The 21,033-nt window shown below is 42.6% G+C and overlaps 2 protein-coding genes and 1 long non-coding RNA gene across 13 annotated transcripts in view; 2 read left to right on the top strand and 1 right to left on the bottom strand.

Moving 5' to 3' along the window:
• The first annotated feature begins 8,988 nt into the window (after positions 1-8,988).
• Positions 8,989-12,702, top strand: SRP14 (signal recognition particle 14). Of its 2 annotated transcripts, XM_074868145.1 has the most exons (5): positions 8,989-9,101; positions 9,645-9,717; positions 10,304-10,416; positions 11,496-11,528; positions 11,870-12,702. In XM_074868145.1, the coding sequence occupies exons 1-5, from the start codon at positions 9,078-9,080 to the stop codon at positions 11,957-11,959; spliced, it is 333 nt and encodes a 110-aa protein (XP_074724246.1). In that variant the 5' UTR covers positions 8,989-9,077; the 3' UTR covers positions 11,960-12,702. The 2 variants fall into 2 exon arrangements, with proteins under 2 accessions (XP_074724246.1, XP_074724247.1); XM_074868146.1 differs by lacking the exon at positions 11,496-11,528.
• Positions 12,703-13,508: 806 nt separating this feature from the next.
• The window catches only part of EIF2AK4 (eukaryotic translation initiation factor 2 alpha kinase 4), a 42,300-nt gene continuing 34,775 nt past the window's right edge, over positions 13,509-21,033 (bottom strand). For 9 of the 10 annotated variants that reach the window (XM_074868134.1, XM_074868133.1, XM_074868135.1 and 6 more), the window contains 6 exons: positions 20,289-20,347; positions 18,468-18,565; positions 17,146-17,214; positions 16,483-16,527; positions 15,218-15,342; positions 13,509-14,039 (listed from right to left, as the gene is read on the bottom strand). In XM_074868134.1, coding sequence (XP_074724235.1) covers positions 13,985-14,039; positions 15,218-15,342; positions 16,483-16,527; positions 17,146-17,214; positions 18,468-18,565; positions 20,289-20,347 — 451 coding nt within the window. In that variant the 3' untranslated portion in view covers positions 13,509-13,984. Of the gene's footprint in view, positions 14,040-15,217; positions 15,343-16,482; positions 16,528-17,145; positions 17,215-18,467; positions 18,566-20,288; positions 20,348-21,033 lie in introns of those variants that run through there. The other variant, XR_012628896.1, reaches the window with a different exon arrangement.
• Positions 15,057-18,161, top strand: LOC141943233 (uncharacterized). Its single transcript, XR_012628897.1, has 2 exons — positions 15,057-17,452; positions 17,561-18,161. It is a non-coding gene; the product is annotated as an uncharacterized LOC141943233 (long non-coding RNA).

The raw sequence follows: 21,033 nt of genomic DNA on the forward strand, positions 1-21,033 counted from the left end.
AGAAAAGATAGTGGTGACAGAACATCATACCTTGATTGCAAAACAATGTTAGGTAAGCCTTCAGTGTAAATGAAGCCAGTTTCATCCTAGGATTTTTGGGAGGGTTTTTATGGTCTTGCACATATCCTTTTTGTGATGTTCTTCATAAAGACCTCAAGTGCTCTTCCTCCAATGGAATTAGATGGAGTTCTAGCTCTCCTGCTGCATTCAGATGATGATTAAACACCGTTGGGTCATTATAAGGTTTAAGCATCATAGATGCCCTACATCACTATGTCTCACTGACTGAACTCTATGTGAAATTTCACTGTTTGCTTGCACTTTAAGTCCTGGAATTTTTCCTGCTTTTTACTGGCATGATAACCCAATCACAACTTGTCTGAAAAAAACCCCAAACCAAAACCAACAAGTGGGATTCTTAGGTGAATTTCCCCTTTAAAAAAAAAAAAAAAAAAGAGGGGAAAAAAAAAGTTTAACAAAAGAAAGCCTTTGACATTGAGGTTTCTAGCATGCTATTCTGTAAACCTAGTGCAATACTTGCATCCCATATCTTCAAGCAATGCCACTCCTGAACTTTAAAAGCTGTAGGACTCAGTTGTCACAGGTTTTTAAGGCTACAGGCAGTAACAAAGGAATTGCATTTGTAATACCTGCATTGTTTCTGAGAACTTCCTTGGCAGGTTTGCATTTAAAGCTCCGTGAGCTTGATTGGCAATGGCTGGGTTACCTGCTACTGCAAGCAGGGGTGACTCACCTGGGATTTCTATAGCCTGAGCACTAACAAAGAGCCTGTGACTTCCAATCTGCCTGGGGCTCCTGTCTGCTGCTCTGTGTGCCTTTGAAGACAACATGTATTCAGAAACAGAGAGGGGGAGGCAGAAATAAAGGGACAGGGATAGCAACAAACTCAGATTACAGTTTGGGTACCTGAGTTTCCTGTTTCTGAGTGACTCCAGTCGCAGTTACAATGCTTAGTTTAATCTGCTTTACAGAGCTACCTCCTGCAACCCTTAATCTTAGAAGATGCTTTTGAAAAACGAGGCCAGTAAGTGAGGTAGGATTTGGATATGGACTATCATGAGAGCCAAACTCCAGCATGGTAGCAAGGGGTGCTGCCTGAGTGTTTAGGCAGTAGGAGGAGAGTAAAAGCACTCTGTGAGCTGATAAGAGTGGATTAAGGATTTGGCACTGAGCAAACCATTAGAGGAGAAGGACGTTTTTCAGAACGGCAGAGCAAGGAATCTCTGCCAGTGCTGTTCCTGCCCTAGTGAACTGACCACTGCTGGAAATGGTTATCTCGGGATGGGGCTGAAAACCATCTACTAGGACAGATGAAATACTTTAGGTGTTGTAAGAAGGCATGAGTGACTCTTGCTGACACTGATGCTCCAGAAGTGCTGCATGTGGATCTCATTTTGTCTCTCACAGGAGGCAGGAGGAAAAATACAAACTAGTAATATTCAGCCTGATGTTTCAGATGCCCTGCCAAGGCGTCCAGGCCGTTTATAGGGCAGAGGTGCCTTTGAGCCCTCGTTACCTCAGCCTCGAGTGCCTCTGCCTCCTCTCCTCCACTGCTGTCCACAGGCCAGGGTGGGGGGCGGCCGGGGCAGAGCGAGCAGGCAGGCTGACAGCTCATGTAGAAAACAGTTTTGCTATGCTTAGATCCTGTAGGTTTTTCTTTCCCCCTATTGTTAAGTGGCATTGAGCACCAGCAAAACAGGAAACTGCTTCCTCCAGCTGCTGACCCAGCGAACCCAGGGCAGCTGCTGGCTGTGCAGAGTGGCCTCCCCATGCCACCCCGTTCCTAGAAAGTGTCTGGACATTTGGAGGAGCATTAGAGGAGAGCAAGAAATACCAGTAAAGCTTGAATAAGCAGGTACACTTGGCAGCTCTTACAAGAAGGGAGTCATACTGGAAATATCTGGTGGTAATGGTCAAAACTGTCTCTGTTTTTCCAAAATTAGGGCTTATGGAAGTGAGAGCAATAACGTCTAAGCCAACCTCTGTCACCTCACTCATCTGGTAACTAACTTAATTGTCTCTTTGTTGTGCCGCACGGTTCTTGTATCAGACATCCTCACTTGAGCTGTGAAGAAACTATTGTTTTACAGGCACTGCGGCTTGTGTTGTGATCCTTAAATCTCAGAAGTCCAGCCAGGTCTCGCTTTGCTGGGAGGCCTCAGCAGAGGCAGGAAACAGTGCTGGTGAGGTGGTAGGTGACCCTTTTCTTCCTGAGACAGCAACACCCCACGGTATCCAGAGAAAATACACTGCTTGGGTTTCTGTCCTTCTGAGGAGACTGCAAATGGAGGATAGCAAAGACCTTGTACCTTCTTTTCTAATTACACATCCCCTGTTGTTCTCTGATAGCAAGGACAATGTTGTCCTCCCTGGTGACGTTCTGCTGGCCTAGAATTCCCATTGACTTGTTTTGTTTTTTTTTTTTTTTTTTTAATATGGTGTGATATTCTTCATTCTGTCTCTTAAATACTTACATAGAAAAAAAATACCCTGTAACCTCACTGGGAATGTCTGGTGGAAATTTGTCACAACTGCATTTCTGTGTTTCTGAAAGTAGGACACATCAACGTGAAAGAAATGATGCTCAACCCAATCTCTGTCACCTCATTACTCTTGAGCTCCAACTTAATTACCTCCCTGATGCTTTCCACAGCTCTTAACCAGACATTCTGTGTCTGCTTAGAAATCTGCCATACAAAATGAAGTGATGACTATATACCCGCTTCCTGCTGGAGAGATGAGCTGTGAGGTTTGGTAAATATAATTTCAAGAGCACCCAGAAGGTGCATTGTATTGTATGGGCCTGAACCTGCACCACTGGAGTTCACAAATGACTTACAAAGACCCACTGAAGCCACGCTGAAAGCTCATATCACAAAATTGGTTTAAAGATAATAGCAAAGTTTTAACCCCAGTGAATTTGTGGCTTATAGTTTATACCTCCAAAGACAGAGTTACGTTAGCAGCTCCCAAATTCTGACCTCCTGTATACCACTATGGCTATCTTGAAGCCAGTGGGATTGCAAGGAAGAAGAATTTGATGGTTTATTTTCAGAAAGTCTTTGAGTCCCTTGTGTGAAAGTTCATACCCCAAAGTGGAGGGGACATGCCCGAACACCTTGAAAAACTTACTCCTGGTTCAAACACAGACCAAGGTCCCGCCATTTGAGTAGCCCTTTAATCCTCAAAAAATATGTAAGGTGTACACTGAAAAATAATTTCACATCCCTAAAAATTTAAAATACATTGGTTTTAAGAGTAACAAATAATATGAGGTATAACTACCAAGATATTATAATTTTGGCCATGGAGAAGGTAAACTGGGAGTTCAGCCACAGTAGACATTTCTGGGTTGTAAGGATATGAGCACATTCTGATACATTTTTGTTTGTTTCAATATGAGTGTCTCATCTATTTGGACTCAAAACCAATGCTATTGCTAAGACACTTCTAAAGAGTCATTCTGGCATGCGGTACAGCGCTCTTGGCCACAGAGTCTCTAGTTCACGTCTATGTGTACAGGACAGTGTCTCTTCCCCACCGCGCTGCAGGCAGCTGCCGACCGAGAACCGGAGAGGCTGCTGAGGGGAGTGGCAGCGGGGACTGGAGGGGACAGCTCAGCTGTGTCGCCTCACAGGTGCACTCCTTCAGAACAGGCTGTTCTTACACTTCTCTCTGCTCTGCTTGCAACTGAAAGTTACCATGACAAATGTACCTTCAAAACACAGCATGGATGCCCATATTGCATATCTCTCTTTCTTTATCTGTTTTACTGCAGTGTTTTGCATTGGTTTTGGAGGTCTGTGAGACTGTGTTTTGTTTGCCCTGTCCTTCAAAAGTAAACACATATGGTGACATGTTGCTTCTTCTCCCTAGCCCCTTCCTCATACCCCGGGAGTTAACTGAATTGACTCTTTAATTTCACTGTTCCCAGAAGTCTGTCGTGCACTACAGCATTATTCATGGGTTCATTACATACGTGTCATTGCAGGGATGCACTCTCTCTGCTGCATTGTCCCCAGGGTGAGCTGTGCCACAGAGTTTCCCTAGAGAGCACACATGACACCATCAGTTGTACAGATGACCAATTCCGCATCTGAGCTGCCTTTCTTTTGGCCTTTTTTTTCCATTTTTTTGTGAGATGGGGGCTTGTCACAAAACCATTTTGAGCATGTGTGAGACACTTAACAATATGGTAAATATACGTCCCTTACATCCCTTATCTTCCCTGACAGAGAAGCTTTCTAAAATCTGGACAGTACTTCAAAACCATGAAGCCCTTTTCCAACAAACAATCTTTTTGTGTTTCACTCCAGATAGGCTTTGGTTTGCACTACAATAGTAATGTGGTGCATTAGAGTTTTAAGAAATGGATCTACATCTATTTCCTGGTCTCCCTCACAAAATATAAATCACTGTTAACATTGCTATTACGCAACGCAAGTCAGTGCCTGTTGAACTCAAGGTTACACTTAACCTATCTTTGAAACTAATTTTGTGTAAATAAAACATATTAAATAAAATGGAAGAAATTCACTAAGATGAACAGAAATGTTTAGGAAAGAGCTCAGGGTACATGAACTGGTTGCTAAGACGTGAGAGAACACCTCCTGTTTCTTGTGGAGAGCTTCTCTTTGGAAGTTGGCCTTCTCAGGGGGGGCTCAGCAGCTTTCTGTGGCATATCCTGGTCTCAAAGATCTTTTTAAAATGCCTTGTTTAGTTCTCCATCTGAATCTATAAGGTATTCAGAATCTCTCTCTTTTTTATGGTTACTGGCTGATCAGGCAAATAACACCGCTTTGTGCCTCTATAACTATCTTGTTCGACAGCTCTCTGATCATTGTCCCCTTGCATGTCCTTTATTTCTTGTCACAAGGGCCACTTATAAAGAAGGTTAAGACCCAGTCTTGGGACTGACATTCACCTGTACCCATGTAAACTGCCAATTGCTTTGCTGGAAATCCACCTAGCACTAGAAAGAAAGAATAACTGTTCCTTGCTCTTGTTAAAACTTTTCTTCTTTACTTCCCTGGCACAGAGGTTGAGGATGTTTTGGTAGCTATTCCAGGGTTAATAGTCTTTCTGCCCAACCAGCCGCTGTTAAATGTTGGCTCTGGAAGGCTTTTCCTTTGCCCATTAATCTCAGAGCTGGTGAGGCCAGTAAGGCAGTGAGGTGTGCATCTCTGTTTTTACAGTGCTAATGATAGACTTGTAAAGAGGGGGGGGGAAGGCTGTTACTGGGGTTTTGCTGTAACACTAAGTTTTTCCTGTGCATAGCTATACTTTGACGTTGTATACATGAACTTAAAGATCAAAGAGAATTACCAGAATGATCCACTTGTGGATTGTGGGCCATTATCTGTTATTAACTCATCTTGAGCACTGTGGTGAGCAAACTGTAATTTACAGTATGTTATTACATTTCTGCTCACTGTGGTGTGCAGCAGCTAATGTGTGTGTGTGGTAGTCCATAACGAGAAGTAATCTCTTCTAGCTAATTCAAATAGATCTTTGCCAACCTCTACTAAGGTTGATCAAGAATTTAATTTACTTCTAATAATTTTGTTTTCCTGCTTCCTGCCCCTCCCACCACATTTAAGAGAGGAGAAGGTTTCACCTTCTCCATTTCTCTTCAGTACATGCTTGCTTCCAGGAAAACTTGGAAGCGCAGCAACAACCTCCTCCGGTTCTCTGCCAGATTTCCTTCAGGATTTAATGATTCAGGTGGCTTCATTTGCTAGATTTTTGCCAAAAAAAAGTAGTTCTCTACTGACACCATATAATAAAGTTGAGCAAACAGGAGGGCTGGTAGGAGACTTATTTTTATTGCCTGGCTCTGGTCACATGACAGATCAGGTTACAAAACACTAATACCCCTGCCAACTCTCAGGATCCACCAATTCCTCTTGCTACTGTTTTAATCCAACCTGTCTTGCCTTTTTCTTTTTTTTCGGTCTTTTTTCCCCCCTTTTTTTTTCTGAGGGCAGGAGGTGAGGGGGAAGGCATTAGACTGGGGCAGGAGATAGAGTGAAAAGCAAGTATATCATGATTGGGAGTATCCCTTTAGCTCCTTCAGTGTTTGTTCAGCACTTTTTTGCCAGCTGAATAGCTTATTCCCTCCGAGTGTTGGCAGCCTTTGGCAAAAGTAAAGCAATGTCAGCATTCCCCTGTTCCATCTATTTTTTGGAAACGAATCGTTAAAAATATTCCATTTTCACCTTGTTTGCAAGTTGTGATGAAGGCTTCTCCCCCAATTAAATTGTGACATTCTGGCTTGAAAAACAACTTCAAGATCAGGGAGATAAGCTAACACAGACAGACAGACAGACACACACACACGAAAATCCTCCTTCTTTCTTACAGAAAGAAATTCAGCAGTTCAGTGGAGCCGCTTTTATTAGCAGTGAGACACATATATTTTCAGAAAAATTGCTGATAACAGATTTGAAAAATGTAAATTTTATGCAACACTCTGGAGTTCTTCACAGTGGTTTCCTCTTTGTCCCTTCTTCCTGCATACAGCAGAACCAGAAGCTTTGGTGTTACAGGTTCCTGCAAGGAAACTACCCAGACAGGTAGATGCCTAATTCCTTTGTACAGTCTCTGATGCCGTAGCTATACCAGTACTGACACCTCAGCTACATTATTAATGTGGGCACGACTATGTCCACAGCGTACCGAAGGCACATCTCTGCAACAGAGGTAACTCCTAAGAGTGGGTTGAGATTTTTGTGCAAGGGGGGGGAAAAAACTCCACGGTGCTCATCCCACAGGCTTTTTGTTGCGTAGAAGGTATAGAGAATAACTACTCATCTTTCTCCACCTTTATGACAGAAGGGCTGTAGTACAGGGAAGTTGGGAGACCGGTTCAAGGCAACACAAGACTTCCCTGGTGAATTCAAGAGTCAGAATTCAGGTGAGAGTTGCAGTCCCCATGTTTCAGCTACAAGGCCACCCAGCTTCTCTTTTGGCAAGCATGAGTGGAAATGCACTTCTGCCTTCCAGTGTCTGTGACCATGAGAGTTTCCAAAAGGGAGTATACTGCAATTATTTTAGCTTTTCCATTTCTGCTCTTCTTTCACAAGTTGCCTACAAAAATCTGCAACCCTATTGCATCGTCCTTGTTCAGAGCTCTCTTGAAAACACAACCCTACTCTGATTTCTGACAAAACAACCTCTTGTAATTAGGAGTTTGTTATGACTGCTCCTGCAGCCAGGCAGGGTTAGAGGAAGTAGGTGTCAGCAATGAGTCCTTGCATCCACCTGTCTTCACTTGCTGTGGACACTGACTGTAAGCTTCTAGGGGCAGGGACCATCTCTTTCTACAACTGTACAAGGCTTTGGCTTGTACTTCAGACCACAGCACTGATGATGTCCCCTTAGGATGGCTGTTTTCAGAAGACTTAAATAACACATATTCCACACTTCAGTTTTTTATGAGATTTTTAATGCTATGAGAAACAATGAAATTTATTTTTTGGAAGTCTTTCCTCCTTAACTGCAAATAACACAAGTGCAAAACCATCAGGAGGATAATACCATCCACAGTTAGGGAAAGGCAGTGTTGGATCTCTACACTTCCTTTGACTCCAACATAATGGAGTTAATTTAATAAACTGATAGATTTTGATAAACCACGGCCGTGTTGTGATGACCTGCTTCTTGGGTATTGGTTTCCTTGTCCTTTAGGCAGTTTCATTTCTGTGTGTGCAATCACAGCACCCTCTACTGCCTCTCGCTTAACCTGCAAAAGGACAGCAAATGGTTGTACACTCTAAAAAGGACTTTTGGAGGGACTGGACTCTGAAGTGTTGTTCTATATGTGAAACAACACCCCCACCGTGAGAATGATAACGCAAGAAGGTGTTTCGGTTCTGTCTAGAATGGACTCCTGAGCTCCTAAACGAAGTGCGTGAATTCCTCAGGGGCTCATGCACCTATCGGCCTGAGAGCAATTCTCCCCTTTTATCTCTGAATAGGGCATTATCGTCTACTTTTCTTAGGTCCGCGGAGGAAAAAGAAACCAATTTTCCTAGTGAGAACCATGAAAAGGTACTAGGTCAAATGCTACTTCTGCGTGTTCCCAGAACAGCTAACCAGGGCCTGACATAAAACTCCTGCTTTCCAGATGAGCCCCTCAGGAGCTTGAGTATTTCGGGTGTGAAACGCCCTCTCGCCCCACCCAGACGCTGCCTTCCTCTTAGCTGTTTCTTGTACCAGTCTAAGAGTCTTCTGCATTTCGTCTCAAGTCACCCCCTGCACCCTCCGGGCCTTAGCGCTGCCCAGACGCCCTGCACCCGCCGTTTCAGCGCTTCGCTGGACATGTCGGCCAGCGGGGGCGCGGCGCTGGGGCGGCTGCCGACCCGTCCCGGCGCCTGGGGACGCCGCGGTGATTTCCAACACCCCCCGCGCGGCGCGGGGGAAGCGGGGCCGGACCCGGTTTATCCCCGCCCGCCCCCGCCGTTGGTGCGGCGCCCAGGCCGAGCGCAGGCGCGCCGAGGCCCACTATCAGGCCGCCGCGCCGAGCCCGAGCCCCGGCCGGCGGGTAACGTGAGGCCGCGGGGACACGGCGGCCGGGGTGAGGCAGCCACGGGCCCGCCGCCGCCGTAACGCAGCCTCTGAGGAGCAGCCGAAGCCCCGGTGCTGCTCCTCCAGGCTGCGTACGCACCGGCTGTGTGCCAGGGGAGGACCCCGTTACCGGGCGGCCGCGGCGGGGTGTAACGGGAGTGGGGGGGAGGGTGTATAACGGCGGCGGCTGCGGCGCCCCATGGGCGCGGCGTTTCCCGCGTCCCGCAGCAGACACCGGCTGCTCCTCCCCCGGGCGGGCGGTGACCGCGCGGGGCTGACGTGGCGCTCCCGCCGCGGGGCGGGGCGGGGCCTCTCCGCCGCCGCTCACCGCCCCCCGCCCCTCAAGCGCGCGGCGCTGCTCCATCCGCCCAGTTCTTCCAGCGGCGCCAGCGGCTCGGGGGCGGTGCCGCGCGCGCGCGGACCCGCCTCGTGCCGTCGGTGCGCGTGCGCCCCTCCTGCGCGCGGCGCTTCCGGGCGGGCGGCGCAGGATGGTGCTGCTGGAGAGCGAGCAGGTGGGCGCCGGCGGGGACACGGCACCGGCACCGGGCAGGCGGCTGCTCACCGGCCGGACACCGGCCGCGGGGGGCGCGCCCTGCGCCGGCGGCGGCGGGAGGGCGGCCCCGCAAAGCCCTGCGGCGCGCCAGGCCCGCGCAGGGCCGCCCCGTCGCCTGCCCCCGCGGCGGAGCGGGGGCGGGGGGAGCGGGCATCGTTGTGCCCGCCGGCCCGGGCGGGGAGGGGGGGGCAGAAGCGCTGCGGCCGCGGTGGGGCCGCGGGGGTTTAGACCGCGTTTTGCGGAGTCGGAACCTCGGGCTGGGCCCTCCCTGGCTGGGACCTCGTGTCCTCCAGCCTCAGTGTGGGAGATCCCCGGAGCTCTCCCTCCCTTGGTGCTTGTTCCCGCGGAACTGGGGGAGCCCGGCCTGCGGTGAGAGCGCGGCCGCAGCGGGGCGGGGGCTGGGGCTGCTCCCCTGTCCGCGCGGCGCCGGGCTGCCCAGGGAGAAGAAATAAACGCCTGTGTGGTGGCCTCCAGCCAAGGATGGGGTCTCTTTCTCTTGCAGTTCCTGACAGAGCTTACCAGACTCTTTCAGAAGTGCAGAACTTCGGGGAGCGTTTTCATAACGCTGAAGAAATGTAAGTTTTACGTCTGTTACTGGATTAGAGAGGTGTGCGTCTAAACCAAAGTTACTGTTGTTAGCATGTATTTTAAAAGATACAGGGGTAATTCGGAGTATCTGAAAAAAGAGTAGTATGGACAAATCAATCAGCTGCAGTACTAATAGTCTTGAAGTAAAGCTGTCTTTCAAACTGCAGGGAACACTGGGACTTTCTAAGTCTTAATAATTTGAAATCCTTAGATTTTCTATAAAAAGAGAATTATGGCGTTGCTTTTGGGTGTTTGCTTCTCTGGTTTCTGGCTAGCTGACACAACTTGAGAAGTCAAGTGTCCTGGGCTGCAGTTTGACATGCATTTAAAACATACTGCTGCTGAAGCATGTCAGGGCAGGGATTTGCCTGGCCGATGCCGTTCATGGAACAGATCCTTCAGGGGTTACAGAGGAAGGGGTCTGTGAAAATTTGGCAGCAATATCGGTTCGGGTGGCCTTAAATTCCAAGGTGCTTTATACAGATCTCCTCATGAGCAATTTTTAACATATGTCAGGAGGCATCTGGTGATTTTAGTGAAATATGAATAAACATTCTCTGTCTTTCAATACAGATGATGGCCGAACAAAGCCAGTCCCACGCAAAGGCCACGCAGAAAGTTTTGAACCAGCAGACAATAAGTGTCTTCTAAGAGCAACTGATGGAAAGAAGAAAATTAGCACAGTGGTAAGTGACAACTTTGGGTTAGAAGGATTAGTGGTCCTACTTCTCTTTTATTTAATGCCCATATTTTGGGCATTTGTCTTTACATGAATTTTGTGAGAACTAGCCTCTTAATTCTAGAGAAACTATATGGTGGCTAAATACACAGCTGAAGTTGGGATGCTGAAGTGTTACTTAACTGAAGTCTTAATGCTTACACCTGGCATTACAGATGAGACAGTAGTTTATGGTTTTGCTCTCTATGCTGGACTTGGCTTCAGAATGGTATTGGAGGACAGCAGAAGGCAACTCTGCCTGTTTTCAGCGGTCAGGTGCAATTGTTCGGAGGGAAGGGAGAAACTGCTTCTAGAGACGTGGGCAGAAGGACACAGGGCAGATATGGAACCTGTGGTATGAGGACAAAGGGTGTGGCTCCAAGGGGAAGAAGGGTCCTGCACACCTACACTCAGGCCTCAGGTGACAGAGGATGGAATCACTGAAGGTTCTTGCAACCCACGGAAGAACTGAGTGTGCCCAGACTGAAATAGTAGGAAAAGAATCCTTGTTTCCTGGCAAGAACACATGGGCCTGGATAGACTCTTCTGAGCCTTAATCTTGCTTAGCATACCAATTTTTTTCTTATTTACAGAGCTGTTTGTATTTTAGGGAATGTTAGCTAGAAGTTGAAAACCTGATGTGTGTTTACTTTGAATTAAGAAATAGAGAAGGCTTTAGCTGACATTAGCTCTCCTCTGTGAGGAAACCCAAGGAAAAACGTTACTTTGCAAAATAGTTGAGAGAATCTGGACTGCAACAAGTAAATAAAACCTTCCTTAGAATGTCCTCACATTCTTCCCATTTGAAAACAGATTTGGGATGAATGGCCTCCAGAGGATTTTATTGATCAAGTAAGGAGAGTTTTCAGTTTTCTAAATCAGTGAAGTCCTATGATGTGTCAGTACAGCCTACCTACCGCTGAATGGGATGAGTTGGTCCAACTGCTGCTAAGACTAGGTGGTCACTGGTGGATAAACACGTACTGATACTTGGTTTGTAATAGAAGCCAGTGTTTTCTTGGTTAACATCCAGTATTACTTTTGTAGGTGAGCTCAAAAGAAGTAAATAAATTCCAGATGGTAAGTTTTGTATGCCTTTTATCTTCCTTTTCTGTAGGTATTGGGGAGTGGTCAGTAGGAAGCACTGGACAGCTATGAACAGGTTAAGTGCTGAACTGCCACACAGATTAACCTTAGACTACCCATCTATCTGCTTTTGTTTAAAAAAAAAAATCCTGTTGTATTTTATCTAACTTTCTGCATTGGTTTAGAAACAATAGTTTCCCAGTGTAGGGTGTAAGAGCATGATTCTGTAACTGAGAAAATGCAGATACCTGTTCATTAGCAATATGGAAAATGTTACCTCTAGTATATTGTCACTTAGGTATTTGTTCTTTTAATGGTTCCAATTGTTGTTTCAGGCATATTCAAATTTGCTGAGAGCTAACATGGATGGCTTGAAGAAAAAAGACAAGAAAAGCAAAAACAAGAAGAGTAAAGCAACACAGTGACGGAACAGTGTCCTACCATCACTATAACAGACTTGACCCTTGCTCAAAGCAAAGTCCATTTCTTTTTGAGTTACCACTTGTCTTTGGCTTTCCTTCCAGCAGGATACTGGGATGTGATCAGTACTTTTGTTTAAACTGAGAGCAGAAGGTGCCTTCTGTGGATTGCTGTATGGCAGGAGTATTTACAGGGTTATACTGAAATAGCTTTACACTCAGCTGCCAACTAGTTTTGTACTTATACTGCTGTTTGTTTTGTATTATATGAGTGTAAAACCTGGGAGCAAAGCAAGACTGGAGCAGGAGTCTCAGTGATGGATGCCCAGTTTTATAGATAAGCCTCAGTAGTACTAGGGAAAGTGGGTGCCAACATATTACCAGGAACAGCAGCTTTCCTGTTTTGGTCTTATTTTGAGGGATGTGTCTACAGAGTGCAGTGCAGCTATCCCTCAGGCAGCCAGCAGCACAGTGTTTGAGCTCGTGCAAAGCCAGGCAGCTGTGCCCTCACTCCATGCTGACCCAGCTGTGCTCACCCTGGCTCAGGGTGGGGGGAGGGCAGGACTCCATGTTCCTTTCAGACATGGTTTGAAAGTGCTCATGTCACCTATGCTTTTTTTTTTTAGAGCTTCATCCTTCAGTATATTCAGGGATCTGAATTTCCCCATACTTCACATCTTAAAGTAGCTCCTTCATATGAGCAGGTGTAAAAGGTTTAATTGTTCCTATTAAATACAATGAGAAATGGATTTGGTTGTAGTGACTGATGTGACTTGTTTTGGTGAAGTGCTACAAATGGTACAGTTATCTGTACCCCAATGCTGTAACTTTCACAGTTCTCAGAAGTTCTTGGGTTTGTCTTTCAAGTTACCTCTTTACATATATTTTAACTTTGCCTTCCTCTTTACTACAAGAAAAGGGCAGAAAAAGGGAGTAGGTATTTCTTAATGCAATGAGCCTGCAGTGCTAAGTGCAACTCTTTGGACTGGAGAAAGAAAGGGGAGTAAGCTGTTTAAACAGAAGGGGTACCAGGTGGGGAGGGAGGGTAAACACCAGCACACATGCAGAAATCCCTAACATTTCTGCATATCCAGTATTATAAGTAGGTGGATGTGAAATATAATGCATAGTTAACTATGGCTGCTGTAACTCATCTTCAGACTGGCTCAGCTTCTCTCCTTGATAGGGTTATATTACAGTTTAGCTTCAAGAAGGTAATTGTAAGATTCCCATAATTACTATGACTTTAACCTCAAACTTAATCTGACAAGCCCTGTGAAGAAAGCTAGTTCCAAACTTTGGTTATGCCGCTGGCACATGCAGGTTACTGTTTCTCCTAAAAGTCTCAGGGTTAGGTCTGAAACAAGTTTTTCCTGTATCAGGCCTTATTTCATCTCCCAGGAAGCTGCTGCTTGATTTGAATGCAGAAGTACAGGCAGGACAAGATAGGCAGCCAAGCTTGCAACCACCCTCTCAGCTTGAAATCTACCATCTTTTATACAGAAATTAAAACAGTGGGTTAAAAAAAACCCAAAAACAACAAACCACAAAAAACTTGTATTACATACTTTAAGAAGGCTCAGTAGCCAAACCTTTTATTAAATAAAAACCCTTCAAAAAAGTTTAAAACAGTTTGTTGGAGTTGAAGATAATTCATCCTCTAATCCTTGAACTGATTTTTGCATTTCTGTACTACTGTTGCATGTTGACATAAAAAGCATTCTGAAACTGTACTTAAAAAACAGTTTTACACCTGCACAGCTGATAATCTCTTTTGTGGTTTAAGGGGCAAGAATTACATGATGATACATATCTGTGGCTGTAGTCAGACTTGCTCCTTAATTGCCTATAAAACATTTATTTCTACTTTTTGACATAAATTTACAGTTTTATATTACACATGAAATTCAATCTGGACACATAAAAAGGCATTAAGTAGCCTGCCTTGCATTATTACAGCTTCTTGAAATTCCTTTTGACAAAAGATTGTTGTGTGTCAGTAAAAGCATCCCATAAAAGATGCTTTAAGCACTAGAACAAAACCTTGTATTCGTCTCGGTAACTGTACAGGATAAGAGCAGGAACCCTGCAGAGAGAAGGAAAAGAGAATTTTTAAACTTTGAAACTGCAGGTTCAAAAGCTACAATACCTGTGGCAAATCTTAGCAACAAGCTAACGGCAAAGATCCAGTAGAAAAGCAGGGAGTTTTAGTTCTTTGGCTGTGACTGCAATTTTCCCCTTCGTTCTCCTTCCATTTATCCAGCCTGTTCAGTTTTCATTCAGTGATCTGAAGGTGTATGGCAAAGCAGTGTTCTGTGTGCAGGCATCAAATGGGAAAGGAAGGCTTTGTCAGGGACTGCATTACGTTCACACCCAACATTGCATGGAATATTACTTGTGTGCAGTAATTGTTCCTCACAGCCTTGCAAGCCACAGGAACAAAACCATGTTTCACTTGCTATTTAGTTGCCTTAGTAGCTAACCTGAAGCAATTTTGAGGCATCTCTAAGAAAAAGGAATCAAAGTCAATTTTTAGTCTCATTTAAAGGTTAAGTAATAACTTCAAGCTGAACATGAGTTTAAGAAAAAAAGTATTATAAATGAAACCCACAAGAAGACATAAATACCTAGGTCTCACTTAACTGTAGCAGTACATGCAACAGTTGAAAATCTGAGGCTTAAAACTAGATGTGCCCAGACTATCTGTTGCCAGAATCCAACGAGGAAACTATGAGTTGAATATAAATGTTTTTGTTTAGAAAACAGAAACAGGCTTTACTGTACATGGGAGAGCATCATCGTGTTTGCTTAAAGCCGGGCAGTCTGTCAGCTGTGCCAGATTCCCATCTAATTCCTTCAAAGCAGGAGGAATTAAATGTGCTCATGAGTTTTAAAAGGGAAGCTGAGTCCCTCCCATGAGAAAAGAGGGTTACTGTGTAACAGTATACCTGAATGTATGTAGTTGTTTGCTATTTGGTTTTATGAATGAAGCAGCAAGCAAGATAAAAGTGGGAATATGTTTCAGAATTTCTTGTAAATTTTTTGTTTTACATGGCCAAGAATTTATATTTTACCACAAGTGAGGATTAGATGACCAGTAAACTCCCATAGTACTCTAGGAACTATACACATTTCTGGAATAATTCTTTTTTTCCTCAAGGAGAGGGAAAAGGGAGGACAAATTAAGAGCAGCTTGTTTAGTAAAGTTTGAATGCAGAAATAATTAAGATGTTTTATGTACTTCTAAGAGCTTAACAAATTTACCTCTTTTCCATTTTGATACTGTAAATTTCATCACAAATTGCTTGTAAGTATGAAGATCTCTGTTTTGGCCATCGTGACATCAGTTGTCTCACAGTAGCATCAAAGGCTTGTCTATCTCCATCAAACTAAGAAAAAAAAAATCGACAAGAAACTATGATACAGTTTTACACTATGATACAGTCTTACACTGACACACAGAAGGAAATACTTCTGATAAGATTCAGTCTTCTGAACATTGTGCAATGTCAGTGCTTCTTAAACAGATTTCAAAATTCATGTAAACGTGCAACTTGATTTTTAAAAAATTTTTAAAAAAGTATTAAGAATTTAGTGATCAATTTCTTAACACAGTTTAGTGATAGAAAGGTATAAGCAATGAAAAGGGCTCTATCAGTTTCACAGTGCTGGACAGAATGTGAGAACTGTGCTGGTCAAAAGTGAATGATGCAAACTGATCATGTGCCTTTTATCACCTTTTTTTTTTTTTAAAAAAAAAAACCCAAACTATCTCCATGAGTTGGCTACACTTGATGGACTAAGAAATATTTTGAAAATATTTTCAAGTGATTCACTGGTGCCTGATTACCAGACAAGCATTGCTTCAGAGCAGCAAATGAAAGGTATTAAAGTGCTAAATCCCCTCCCAGGCAGGATGCCATTCCTGAGTTTGTTTTTTCTGGGGCATGGGGAAGCATCCATCTCTCTAGTAGGAATGTCTGACTTTAAAGCTACTGCTGCTGTTGGAAAAAAGAAGAGTTTTGTCTTTGGTGTTTTTTTTCCCCTTCATCGAGCAGTTTCTGAGTTGTTAAAGGTGTCAGTATAATACTTATACATCCCCTTTTTATCTTGGCTTCACTGAGAGATGTTTCAGCTACTGTACTCAAAACAATACATCTATATTTTGGGTCCTCCTTCATTAACAGCTTCAAGAAACACCTTCGTTGAAACTGCTATTAATGCTTACTGGTTTCTGAAAATGAGCAGTAAGACTTAATTTCAGTTAACTATTCTTGGGGAAAAAAACAGAGCTTTGAATGAGGACTTCCTAATGCTGTCTTGCATAACTTGGGCATTTGACAAAAAGATTTTTCTAGTCTCAGTCAAGCTCCTTGGGGAAAAAAATCCTTTCAAGTTTTAAAACCTAACTCAGACTTCTTGAAGTGGAAAAGCTACAATAGGTGAATTTTACATTCACTTGATTAGGAACAGAATTTATCATCTATTGTTCAATTAAAGAGTTTTAATGACAGTACTTAATTGCTTACCTCTAATGATAAGAAGTGCATCACAGTTGCTTTTGGCAGATCCACCTGTAAACATATGAAGAAATCAATACTTAACAGTTCTTCTATTATCAGTTTGCCAACTAGAGACTAGCTATCCTGAAGGGAATCAGACTTTTTGATTTCCAGAGAAGCACTCATGCTGATAGAACTGGGAATTTACCAAGGTTTTAAGCATTTTAAACAAACTGTTGATGACAGATTCCATTATGGAAAGTTCCACACAGGTGCAGGCAAATAGACAGTATGTTTCCTGAAAAGCATTTACTATTTTAAAGTCCTTTGTGACAGGGTCAGCAAAGTCTAAAAGCTACGTAGAGACAAAAGCTATGTTGGTTTAAACGTAAGAGCAGATCTAGCAGGAACAAGTTATTAAATCTACCACATTAGTTAGCATAAGCACAGTTTAAGAATTTACAACTAAATACTTCTTAAATTCCATCCTATGCAACTGTCCAATACATACAGTTTTATATACTTCTCAAGTATTAAAGAAACATGCCATAGGTCTTACTTAAGCAAAAGTTTGGTTCATTTGGTATCTCTAAAGTGAGACTATTGGCAGTAGTTTGTTCCAGACAGCAACTACATCATCCAGTTCAATTAAGAATTTGAAATTAATTCAGGCTTCTGCCAAATACTTACTGCTAAAATCTCAATCTCACTTGTTTTCTGTTGCAGGCTAGAAATGAATGTCTGAAGTCTTGTTTGCACCTGGCAACAAAAGATGGGCAAAAGTAAAATACACTGCTGCTGTGCCAGAGGTTTGGAACACTTATTTTCTATTTCATAGATGCTGAGAACAGAAGAGGCTGCTTCTCACACAAGATGTAGAACTACATCATATTTAAACTCAAATTCACATTTAATATAATTTTCAGTAACAATTCCACAACAGTCCTTGATGTGTAGACAGGAAGGAGTCCAGGGCTGAGCCACTCTTGCAGCAATGGTAAAGACTTGATAATACTGGTACTCTACTAAAGCAGTCAGAACTGCACATTACAATGTGAGTTCTGGCGTATGTAGTAAAAGCTGCCTTTCTGTTTCTGGGCGTTAGATAACTTTTCAGAGGAATGCAAGAACCTGTGACTGGATACAGCGAATCATCTCTAGCTGAAGAAGGACAACTGATTTGAAAACCAAACCAAAGTATGGATCATGCCTTGTAACACTTTTTTCCAGAGCAAGCTAGTAATCCTGCAAAGGTAGCACTTCACAAATGTAGTTGCAGCCTTGCACTATGTTGTCTTTTGTACCTTGGAAAGATGCTTTTATGTATTAAAAACCTGAAAACAGCAAGTCTGTTTAGCTCAAAGCAGAGAATAACATCCACTTCTTTGTTTGGGTTCCGAGAACTATTTACAGGGGGTACTTTTTTGTTGCACACCCAGATTTGGACTGAAAAGTTTACAGTTCTGTTTTACTGTGTACTCTAAATATCTTGAAGCCAATAATCCTAAATGAGCAAACTCTGACATTTGTTTCTAGCATCACTTAATTTTTTCTACATTATTATAATATCACGTTTTAGGCACGGTTGTTTGTTGTTTTTTTTTTTTAATTACAATTTTTTGTTAGGCCTTTAGTTTGAGACAACATAATAAATATATAGAGTCTGTTACAAATATATTACAAATTAAAAGTATGTTGAACTTGCACCTTTAACACACTTTAGCATTTATTAAAAAAAAGGGAAATTCCAGAACCATGGTTCCTACTAAAATTACATTTCTAATATTCTAGTGTTACGATGGCTGAGCCACAACGTCACAGATAATCCCCAAGATCCAAAATGTTAAAAAACGTGGGTCTTCCCTTCAACCTTTTGTGTTGCTTTGTCTATTTTATGAATAAAGAGCAAACAGGATGTATTTGTAGAAGTTAGATGATAGTGAAAATATGAATTCTACCATTCCTTAACTTTTAAAGGATCACTTCTTAATATTAGTTTGATGTGTGTGTACCTGAATTTCTTGACGACGCCTGGCACTGGCAGATAATTTTTCAGGAGCTATAACACTAACATTAGGCACTACAAGAGTTCCATGTGATTCAAATGCACCTAAAAATGCAAACACATAGTTTTAGATTATATTCTTTCTTTATACAAGAAGTAGCAAGAAACAGAAAATTCACAAATATTAATAAGCTAGTAGTATAGGGTTCAAAAAGCTGCTAAAAACCCCCAAAGTCAAGTAGATAGGATAGTGAAACATGTGCACGTAAATTCTCAAATGCTCACTTATGACTCTGAGGGACTGGTTGGTAAGACTAAGAAATTTGGTATTTTGCATCAGTGTTCCCTGAAACTAATAAAAGGTTCCAAATGGCTTACAAAATTTTACAGAGGAACGTAGTGTACTTAATATCAAAAAAAGAAAAGCTATTACAAGAATGAGGCAACTATTCAATGCTCAGTCCCATAGCAGAGTTAACGACAAACAATAAATCCCGGCTCCTGCAAACAACAATAATTAAAATCTGAAATGGCTTATTCTGAAATCCAAATTGCCACTTCTGGTAATCACACATGTACACAAAACCCACCCCCAACACCCCAAGTTAGGCATGGCCACCTTTCTCCCTCATCGTTATGCAAGGGGGAAAAAGGCACTTATTTAAAAACAACAATGACCACCACACACCATATCATTACTTAATAAAATGATTATAAAAAAATGCCAAACTTTGTCCACACAACATATATTATCATTCTTGTTAATATTCTTTATTATTCTTTATACACAAACTTCTATTATCAGACTAAGTAGTGAAAACCTGTAGCTAAAATTGTAAAGGCATTTTCATTTGACCAAAAAAAAAAAAAATCTAGACCAGTAGGTCAATCTACATGGGTCTCAACACTGTTAACAACCACAGGTCTTGTCATTTTTCATCAAGATGACATTTAATTTCTCCTCAGCTAGGAAGTGCTCATGGTTTTTGGCTTTTTCCCCCTCCTGAATCACTGCATCAATGAATGCTTGCATGGGGAATATTCTGTCTGTTGGTCTGAGCACTTATTTTGTTAGTTTGGAGAAAATTTCAGTTTTAGATCACTTGGAACAGAGTTGAATTAGGAGGAAGTGTCTTTAACACACTGCTAGAAAACATTTTCTTGCTCTGACTTTGATAATACATTTGTCCTGGTTTCAGCTGGGATAGAGTTAATTTTCTTCCTAGTAGCTGGTACAGTGCTGTGTTCTGGATTCAGTGTGAGAACAATACTGATAACACACTGATGCTTTCGTTGTGCTAAGTAGCAGTTACCATAAGTTAAGGATTTTTTCAGTTTCCTGTGCTCTGCCAGCGAGCAGGTGCACAAGAAGCTGGGAGGGAGCATGGCCAGGAGAGCTGACCCAAACTAACCAAAGGGATATTCCATACCATAGAATGTCACACCCAGTATAGAAACTGGGGGGAGTTGGCCAGGAGGGGCCGATGGCTGCTCAGGGACTGACTGGGCATCGGTCAGCAGGTGGTGAGCAACTGCATTGGGCATCACTTGTCTTTCTTGGGTGTTATTTCTCTCTCTCTGTTATTTTCCTTTTCATTACAATTATTATAATTATTATATTTTATTTTCATCATTAAACTGTTCTTATCTCAACCCACAAGTTTTCACAACCTCCCCATCCCACTGAGGTGGTGCTTAGTTGGCTGCATGGTGCTTAGTTGCTGGTGGGGGTTAAGACACGACAATGTTCCACCAAGATTTTCTTATAAAACAGTTTTTAAGGAGAAAGAGAAACAGTTTGTATGTTCTGTAACTAGTAACTAAATACCTGAGATATTAGTAAATGATCCCTTCTGATTTGGTACTGAAATATTATCTGAGGTTTCTCTAAAAATAAACAAAAACAGGGAAACAAATTCACAATAACGAAGAAATACTGTAATAAGACATGGTTTCAGATTATCATACAAACATACTTAGTTCATTCCAACACATAAAGAAATTTATGGATACTTCTGAGGACATATCTGCAGATTAAATTCTATTTTGGAACAGATAGGTAATCATACAAAACTGCATGACAAAATCAGATCCAGAAGCAATCTTTATGCTTCCTATGAATACAAAAGCACGTGCTCCCCATCATGCAAGAGCGAATTTAGATCTTAATACTAGAATACATGCATCTCTAAATTAATAATTTAATCTGCAACTTCTTACAGGTTTCTGCGAGATACTGCTAAAGTATCAAAGTAATATTGATACTTAAGATCCCACATATTCAAAGCAGCTTTCAATAATTAGTTTGGATCCCTTTACTTTCCACATTCAGGATTCATTAACAAAGAAATTTGCTAGTGTTATTACAATCATAGTTACTGCACTTCTCTGTGTCCTGGTTTTGGCTGGGATAGAGTTAATTTTCTTTCTAGTAGCTGGCACAGTCCTGTGTTTTAGACTTAGGATGAGAATAATGTTGATAACACCCTGATGCTTTCCTTGTTGCTAAGCAGTGTTTATACTAAAGTCAAGGACTTTTCAGCTTCTCATGCTGCTCTGCCAGCAGAGGCTGG

Source organism: Strix uralensis, chromosome 4 (genome assembly GCF_047716275.1).
Source record: "Strix uralensis isolate ZFMK-TIS-50842 chromosome 4, bStrUra1, whole genome shotgun sequence".
In the NCBI taxonomy this organism is placed as follows: Eukaryota; Metazoa; Chordata; class Aves; order Strigiformes; family Strigidae; genus Strix; species Strix uralensis.

Excerpts from the sequence above, each read along its gene's own strand:
- SRP14 (XM_074868145.1), top strand. The coding sequence starts at position 9,078 with ATGGTGCTGCTGGAGAGCGAGCAG. Across the intron at positions 9,718-10,303 it reads TTTCATAACGCTGAAGAAAT|ATGATGGCCGAACAAAGCCA; the intron begins GTAAGTTTTACG and ends CTTTCAATACAG. Across the intron at positions 11,529-11,869 it reads AAGTAAATAAATTCCAGATG|GCATATTCAAATTTGCTGAG; the intron begins GTAAGTTTTGTA and ends TTGTTGTTTCAG.